The sequence below is a fragment of the Anomaloglossus baeobatrachus genome, chromosome 7 (assembly GCF_048569485.1).
Source record: "Anomaloglossus baeobatrachus isolate aAnoBae1 chromosome 7, aAnoBae1.hap1, whole genome shotgun sequence".
NCBI classification, from domain to species: Eukaryota; Metazoa; Chordata; class Amphibia; order Anura; family Aromobatidae; genus Anomaloglossus; species Anomaloglossus baeobatrachus.
The window spans coordinates 55,367,997-55,377,532 of NC_134359.1; the positions used below are offsets into that span (position 1 = coordinate 55,367,997).

Genomic DNA, 9,536 nt, shown 5'->3' on the forward strand with positions numbered 1-9,536 from the left:
CGCATAGCTGGTGGAGGCAGGTAAGGAGATGTTCCTCGCTCCTGCGGCTTCGCACACAGCGATGTATGCTGCCGCAGGAACGAGGAACAACATCGTATCTCCTATTGGTGCGACATTATGAAAATGACCGACGCTACACAGGTCACCGATTTTCGACGCTTTTGCAATCGTTTATAGGCGCATTTAGGCTTTACACATTGCAACGTCGTTACCGGCACCGGATGTGCATCACTTTCGATTTGACCTCGACGATATCGCAGTAGCGATGTCGCAGCGTGCAAAGTACCCCTTAGTTGGAGCAGCATCCAAAGCGCATGGAAGAAGTGACATGTTGCTTTTTAGAACACAGCGCTTTGGCAGCAGCCGAAGCGCTGCGTTCTAATACGCAACGTGTGAATGGAATTTACACAATCTTCATAGATTGTGCTGGGATCGCAAGACGCATGCGTTTACGCTGCAGTGCAATACGCAGCGTAAGCGCATGAAATTACGCAACGTGCACACATATCCTAACCCTGCTGTGTGTCCCTGCACAAAAACCTGAAGCCAAAACCTTGTCACAAAACATGTAATTGTATTCTTGCATGACCAGAACTTGTTGGTGAGTTTGGTATAGAAAAAAAAAGAAATTATGGGCAAAGAACAAAAAATCTAATCTCTGCCAGAAAAGACTGATGGGCAAAATGGACAAATGGATGACACACTGGTGCAAAACACTGATGATACTGGCACCATTTTTTTCACATATGGTACGTATTTAAATATGGACGTCTGAATGAGGCCTTAAAGTGAATTGGTTGCTAGATTTCACAATACAAACTGCATACATGATTAAGTAGATCTGTTACACCTGATGAGGCCCGTGTACTTACTATGAAAATCTCTGTCAGACTGGCTGTATACTTCTCAAATTGAAACAAGCTCATTTTAATATTAGACAGGAAAACTTTGAGAAAAGATTATTCAGCCATTCTGAGTTCAAAGTCAACTACAGTATATCCCAAAAGTGAGTACACCTTTGACATTTTTGTATAATTTTTTTATAACTTTTCATGGGACAACATTGACGATATGACACTTTGATATACAAGCTGTACACTGACTACTTTACATTGTATCAGTATAAATTTGGTTCCCTCTAAATAACTAAGCATAGAGCCATTAATGTCTAAACCACTGGCAAGAAAAGTGAGTACACCCCTACTTGAAAATGGCCAAATTGTACCCAATTAGCCATTTTCCCTCCCTGGTGTAATGGCACTCATTAGTGTTACAAGGGCTCAGGTGTGAATAGGGGGCAGGGGTGTCACATTTGGTGTTATCGCTCACACACTCTCTCATACTGGTCACTGGAAGTTCAGCATGGCTCCTCATGGCAAAGAATTCTCTGAGGATCTGAAAAGAATCTACATAAAGATGGTTGAGGCTAGAAGAAGATTTTCAACACCCTGAAACTGTGCTGCAGCACAGTGGCCAAGACCATACAGCGGTTTAACCAGACAGGATTCACTCAAAACAGGCCTTGCCATGGTCAACCAAAGAGGCTGAGTGCACGTGCTCAGTGTCATATCCAGAGGTTGTCTATTCAAAATAGACATATCACACTGCATCAAATTGGTCTGCATGGCTGTTGTCCCAGAAGGAAGTCTTTTTAAAAGATGATGCACTAAAAAATCCTGCAAACAGTTTGCTGCAGACAAGCAGACTAATATCATGGATTACTGAAACCATGACCTGTGGTATGATGAGACCAAGATAAACCTATTGGGTTCAGATGGTGTAAAGCGTGTGTGGTGTCAACCAGGTGAGGATAACAAAGACAAGTGTGTCCTGCCTACAGTCAAGTGTCATGGTGGGAGTGTCGTAGTTTGGGGCTGCATGAGCGCTGCCAGCTGTGGAGGCTACAGTTAATTGAGGGAAACATGAATGCAAATGTACTGTGACATACTGAAGCAGAGCATGATCCCCTCCCTTTGTATTCCAACATAACAACCCCCAACACATCTCCAAGAGGACCACTGCCTTGCTAACGAAACTGAGGGTAAAGATGCTGGACTGGTGTTCTCCAGACCTAAACCCTATTGAGAATATGTGGGGCCTCCTCAAACAAAAGGTGGAGCAGCACAAGGTCTCTAACATCCACCAGCTCTGTGATGTGCTCATGGAGGATGGAAGAGGATCCAGCGGCTCCTGTGAAGATTTACTGAATACCACACCCAAGAGAGTTAACACAGAGCTTGAAAATAATGGAGGCCACACAAAATATTGACACTTTGGGCACAATTTGGCCATTTCCGACAATATATATTTTGGCTGGACAGCTGCAGATAGAAAAGTATGTAAAGAAATCTTTTCTGACCCTTTGCTTTTGATTAATAAAAAAATAAACATTTGACAATTATAGTTTGGGTATTGGAAATGTCTAACTCCTTTTTCAGGATCGCTGGGGGTCTGACCAATGGGACCCGCAAACACAGACAGAACAGGGCTGTTTTATTCCCGTAGATTGGAGCAACATTTCACATTGGCCGTTTGTTGCTCCATTCATCCACTATGGAGCTGCTGAGTTTTTCCACAAGACCTCATACGGAATGAATGGAGCTTGACGGGAGAAAAGAAGGTCCTTGTCACTTGTTTGCAGCAGCTTTTAATTGAATTTGCTTCAGACAAGGAACTGTCCGTTCAGGAAATAAAAATTAAGTTTCCTCTTCAAAACGTAATTTTTTAATGTCTTTTAAAAAAAATAAAATCAAAAATAAATATATAAATTTGCACATACAGTGCTGGCCAAAAGTATTGGCACCCCTGCAATTCTGTCAGAGAAGATTCAGTTTCTTCCTGAAAAAGATTGCAATCACAAATTCTTTGGTATTATTATCTTCATTTAATTTGTCTTCAATGAAAAAAAATAAAAAAAAATTGGCATAAAGCCAAATTGGATATAATTCCACACCAAACATAAAAAAGGGGGTGGACAAAAGTATTGGCACTGTTTGAAAAATCATGTGATGATTCTCTAATTTGTGTAATTAACAGCACCTGTGACTTACCTGTGGCACCTAACAGGTGTTGGCAATAACTAAATCACACTTGCAGCCGTTGACATGGATTAAAGTTGACTCAACCTCTGTCCTGTGTCCTTGTGTGTACCACATTGAGGATGGAGAAAAGAAAGAAGACCAAAGAACTGTCTGAGGACTTGAGAATCCAAATTGTGAGGAAGCATGAGCAATCTCAAGGCTACAAGTCCATCTCCAAAGACCTGAAAGTTCCTGTGCCTACGGTGCGCAGTGTCATCAAGAAGTTTAAAGCCCATGGCACTGTGGCTAACCTCCCTAGATGTGGAAGAAAAAGAAAAATTGATGAGAGATTTCAACGCAAGATTGTGCGGCTGGTGGATAAAGAACCTCGACCAACATTCAAACAAGTTCAAGCTGCCCTGCAGTTCAAGGGTACAACAGTGTCAACCCGTACTATCCGTCGGCGTCTGAATGAAAAGGGACTGTATGGTAGGATACCCAGGAAGACCCCACTTCTTACCCCGAGACATAAAAAAGCCAGGCTGGAGTTTGCCAAAACTTACCTGAGAAAGCCTAAAACGTTTTGGAAGAATGTTCTCTGGTCAGATGAGACAAAAGTAGAGCTTTTTGGGAAAAGCCATCAATATAGAGTTTACAGGAAAAAAAAAAGAGGCATTCAAAGAAAAGAACACGGACCCTACAGTCAAACATGGCGGAGATTCCCTGATGTTTTGGGGTTGCTTTTCTGCCTCTGGCACTGGACTGCTTGACCGTGTGCATGGCATTATGAAGTCTGAAGACTACCAACAAATTTTGCAGCATAATGTAGGGCCCAGTGTGAGAAAGCTTGGGTCTTCCTCAGAGGTCATGGGTCTTCCAGCAGGATAATGACCCAAAACACACTTCAAAAAGCACTAGAAAATGGTTTGAGAGAAAGCACTGGAAACTACTAAAGTGGCCAGCAATGAGTCCAGACCTGAATCCCATAGAACACCTGTGGAGAGATCTCAAAATGGCAGTTTGGAGAAGGCCCCCTTCAAATCTCAGGGACCTGGAGCAGTTTGCCAAAGAAGAATCATCTAAAATTCCAGCAGAGCATTGTAAGAAACTCACTGATGGTTACCGGAAGCGGTTGTTCGCAGTTATTTTGGCTAAAGGTTGTGCAACCAAGTATTAGGCTAAGGGTGCCAATACTTTTGTCTGGCCCATTTTTTGGAGTTTTGTGTGAAATGATCAATGATTTGATTTTTGTTTCATTCTCTTTTGTGTTTTTTCATTGCAAGCAAAATAAATGAAGATAATAATACCAAAGAATTTGTGATTGCAATCATTTTCAGGAAGAAACTGAGTATTATCTGACAGAATTGCAGGGGTGCCAATACTTTTGGCCAGCACTGTAGCATTAGGGATCATTTGCAAGTCAGTAATTTTCTCATATGACAAAATCTGTCTGAGTTTCATTAGTGATTTTTCGACAAGAGTTTCATCCGAGCTTGGTCAAGTGTGTCATTTTTTGCCATCAGAGTTTAGTCCGAGTTTCATCAGAACCCCCCTTCCCCTCCCCCAAAATAAAAGTCTTTCTAACTTTTCCTACCTAGTTGTCCATAAAAAAACGGACAGAACGTGGAGAGCATCTGAGCGCTGCCCGATTTAATTTTTTTCACAGGCTCATAGACCTGCATTGCCGATTTTGAGACACAAATCAATATTGCAAATGCGTGGGGGACTTTGTTCGTTCCGTGTAAAATCACAGATATGTCAAAAGTCCTGTTCCCTATCAGGATAGCTAAAGACAGAATTTTTTTCTCATCCAAGATAATCTGATCAATTATGCTAATCGAATCAGTGTGTAATCTGATTTTCTCGAATGTAGAGAAGAATGGAAAAAAAAAGTCTCCATTCTGTCAATCTGTGAAAACTGTATCACACTCTGATGTCATCCGCCTATGGCCCAATTTTTTTCCAGACAGAAAAATTGAACTTATGCATTTCTAAAAATTCCAGCACAATTTTTTATTCCCCCAAAAATTTGTTTTAACCAGTAAAATAACAATATTCAAAAAGTTTGGTATCGCCGTAAACGTATTGATTTGTGGAATCGTGTAGTTGGGTTATTTTTAAATTTTTTTTACCAGTAAATGCTGTAAAATCAAAGCTCCCAAAGTGACAGAAATTAGGAAAAAAAAATGCGACAACTGAAAATAGCCTTGTTATGAAGGAGCTAAGTTTGATATTGTAGCAGGGAACCTGTCAGGTGTAATATGCACCCAGGACCACGAGCAGTTCTGGGTGCATATTACTAATCCCTAACTGTCCCTGTATCTAGTAGCATAGATCCTTTATGATATGCTAATGAGCGAGGGGACTAGTCGCAAAGGCGTTAGTTCCTGGTCTCATTCTGTCCTCTTAGCATGGTAGCATGCCCACAGCGGCGTACTAACATGCTATTCAATGCAGCATCATCAGAGATGATGCGCGTACCTGTGTTCACTATCACTGCTGACTTGAATGGTCGGCAATTCTGGTCATGCGCAGTATGAAGCCAAGTGAACACATCCCGACTTCAGAGAGGTCTAGTGCGCATGACCGGAAGTGCCGGGACTTCTGATCAGCGGTGAAAGCGGACACAGGTATGCACGTGACTGCTGGTGACGCCCCTGTGGGCGTGCTAACATGCTACGAAGGCAGAATGAGCACAGGAACTAACACCCTTGCAACTAGTCCCCCTCGCTCATTAGCATATCATAAAGGATCTTTAGAAATACTTTTTCGGCAATTCTGGTCATGCGCAGTATGAAGCCAAGTGAACACATCCCGACTTCAGAGAGGTCTAGTGCGCATGACCGGAAGTGCCGGGACTTCTGATCAGCGGTGAAAGCGGACACAGGTATGCACGTGACTGCTGGTGACGCCCCTGTGGGCGTGCTAACATGCTACGAAGGCAGAATGAGCACAGGAACTAACACCCTTGCAACTAGTCCCCCTCGCTCATTAGCATATCATAAAGGATCTTTAGAAATACTTTTTCTAAAGATCTCTTTAACAATGTTACTAGATACAGGGACAGTTAGGCAGGGATTAGCAATATGCACCCAGAACTGCTCGTGCACCTGACAGGTTCCCTTTAACGTTAACTATGAAAATGTCTTTGTGTAACCTGTCTGTCTTTCCCCTTTCGCAGAGTATGGACTGTGCTCCATTACCCTGCAGAATAAGCTTTACCTAGTTGGAGGACAGACTACGACCACCGACTGCTATGACCTGGACAGCAATCAGTGGGTGGAGCTGGCGCCAACTATGGAGCGGAGGATGGAATGTGGCGCAATTGTCATGAATGGATTTATATACATCACTGGAGGCTACTCCTGGTCTAAAGGCACCTACCTGCAGAGCCTAGAAAAGTACAACCCTGAGTCTGATAAGTGGGAGCTGGTGGGTAACCTTCCCAGCCCTATGCGGTCCCACGGGTGCGTCTGTGTATATAATGTATAGGAAGGTGCAATGTGTATTACATTACTTTATTTATGATGTCAGCTCAGGTACGGGGGAATAAACTAGTCCTAGATTACTAGTCAACTGGTATTGGTTAAATATACCAAGTGGCATTATGTCATCAAATCTGGCGCACTGTGAAGCTCACCCACACATTTTCCTTCCTAAATAGTTTTAGTTGCTCAGTTTATGTAAATTATCATTACATAATGAACACTTTTGCCAATTCCTAATACTATACTTTGCTTTTCAATTCTTCATTGTTTTCAAGATATGCGCTTGCTGTCAGTGTATTGCATTATTCTTATTTATATCCAGAGGCTGATAACCCCTGAGAGAACATACATCCGCCGCCCTCCGTGTGAGCAAGGCAGAAATAACCTCAACACAGCAAGCAGAGAGTTTAGAAATGGCGGGTCATTGAAACACAATGGGGGAGATTTATCAAGCTAAATTTCCCAAAATTGTAGAGTAATTTGCCTTCCCACACACCTTTCTTTCATGACTTCCACCATATTTATTATGGAATGTAAATGCGTTCTTCAGCTTCTTTGACAAGGGTGTGTCACTCCACAAAAAAACTGGTGTGGCTTAACACGTGAAATATTTATCAGTATTGGCTAATTCTTAACCCCCTCCCGATATCCGTGGAGTGGTACGGCGCAAGTCGGGAGCAGGTGTGGGGTTACAGGAGTGGGGTTACAGGCTGGATCCACCCCATACCTGGCAGACGAGGCTGCACGTCACAACCAGGACCCACCTATAACCTCCAATAGCCATGACCCGCCTCTAATAGCCATGACCCGCCTCTAATAGCCATGACCCGCCTCTAATAGCCATGACCCACCTCTAACAGCCAGCCTCTAACAGCCATGACCTGCCTCTAACAGCCATGACCTGCCTCTAACATCCAAGACCCGCCATTAACAGCCAAGACCCGTCATTAAAAGATTAACCCCGCCTCTAACAGCTAGGGAAAACCTCCAACCATCAGGATCCGCCTCTAACAGACAGGACCTGCTTCTGATAGCCAAACGCCGCCTTTATCAGCCAGGACCCACCTGTAAAAGCCATGGGTAGAGAGGAGCTCTGTCTGTAACTATTAACCCTTTAAATGCCACTGTTAATTGGTGAGTCACCGGAATGGGGGCGCATCATTCTATGCACCTATCCGCTGCCCTGCGACACAATCACAGGGCGTTGAGGGGTTGCTATGGCAACCATCACAGATCTCCATTGAAGTCCAGCCTGTGGAAAGAATAAAGTTGGATCCAAAATGGCCAGCTTCAAAATGTCCGCCATGGTCACCACCCATCTTGATAAGTTTCCACCCTCCCATTTACTAATTAGCCACAAACAGAAAGTTGATATCACCAACAATTCCTATTTTATTTAGGTGTATCCATATAAATGGCCCACCCTGTACAGATCAGTACAATTACGTTAATGACCATCTTTTTCTTTTAAAGAGTTTTTTCATTCCTTTTTAGTCATTGCAGCTGTTCAGCAGTTTGCCTTTTGTCTGGTGAGTTGTAGATTTTATTGGCACTATTTTGAGGTATATAGGACATTTTAATTGTAATTTTGGCGGACGTGTGATGACTAGAGATGAACGAACCCACATAGTAAAACTCAGGTTTTGTACCGGGTGTCCAGGTCCCGGACTCAGACATGGACTTTTAAAAAAAAAAAGACTTTGTCCGAATTTGGGTACTATTCGTATGTACTAAAGTCAGCAGCGCAGCCAGTCAACACACTTTATTGCATGTGGACGTTGCATGTATCAGATGCCCCCATTACCAACCTGGCAAATATAGAGTTAAACTATGTGTCTGTGGTTTTTCTTTTATTTGAATAAAGACTCCCCCACACTCCCACATTCACCAATTTATTAATTAAAAAGAAATCCTGGAAGTTCTGATGTAATTCAATGGAGTAATGTCCCCCGACATTCATCGATTCCTATGGAGCCTTGTTCTAAGAACATTCTCAGAACAAGGCCCCATAGGTCACTGCCCGTCAGACTGGAATTTGTCACGAGTGATGACGTCAGTAAGTCAGTTTCGACCATTTTACAGCACACAAGTTCGGGTCTCCATTGACTTTTATGGCATCGGGCGTCAAGTTGGGTCCTGGACCAAACTTTCAACTGAGGTCCAGCCGATCCCAGCGAACGTAAACTTCCATGGGTCCATTCATCTCTTGCCGCGACCAAAAATAGACAAATTCTAATGTTTCATTAATTTTTTCTTTACGTTTAACCTTTTTTTTGGGGGGATGCGGTGACACCAAATGTGCTTTTTTTTTAATATATATGAATTTTTTTATTCCTTTATTGTCAGATTTGGAAAAGGGGAGTGATATAAACTCTTTTTTACTAATTTCTACATATTTTTTAGCCCCCTCCTTAGAGGATAGCTTATGCTATATACTCCTGTACTTTATACAGCTGCCACCTTACCTGTATTGAGCCGGCTCAATAAACCCACACCCAACATAGGACATAAACAGACATCCTACATCGGGAAGGTGTTACTTAGGAATGTATTTATACCTACGGTAGTTTTGTTATCTTTTCCTATTCCTGGAGCATGCCTTTAAGTGAAAAATGTGATTTTATAATGTTTAATATTAAAGCACTGTTATGTTACCAGGTTACATGGAAAAAAAATTCCTGTATCTTAAAGCACAATTGTTTTTTGTTGTAAAGTGATTTTTTTTTTCTTTGTATGAGTATCTGTATATACTGGAATTACATTTATATATGGTATTCTTTTGCTCTTTGTATTTATGAATGATGATCTAATAAAAGAACAAATGGGTAAGGTGGTAATGTGGTGAAAATAAACAAATAGCACCTGCTTTACCAATCTACAGGTCGCTTTTGGCCTATGGCTTACATGATGGCCGTCACAGCGCAGGCGATTCGATGACGTCACTGCACTGTTACGCCTGTGCTTGGACGCTAAAAGAAGACGACTCGGCTGCTGGACTACTTGGAGATCTATAAGTTAGTTGGGGACG

General features: G+C 42.4%; 1 protein-coding gene across 4 annotated transcripts in view; it reads left to right on the forward strand.

Moving 5' to 3' along the window:
• KLHL23 (kelch like family member 23) overlaps positions 1 to 9,333 on the forward strand; it is a 14,982-nt gene extending 5,649 nt beyond the window's left edge. For all 4 annotated transcript variants that reach the window (XM_075317308.1, XM_075317306.1, XM_075317307.1 and 1 more), the window contains exon 4: positions 6,202 to 9,333. In XM_075317308.1, the coding sequence (XP_075173423.1) occupies positions 6,202 to 6,512 (311 nt within the window). In that variant the 3' untranslated portion in view covers positions 6,513 to 9,333. The remainder of the gene's footprint in view (positions 1 to 6,201) is intronic.
• Positions 9,334 to 9,536: the final 203 nt, after the last annotated feature.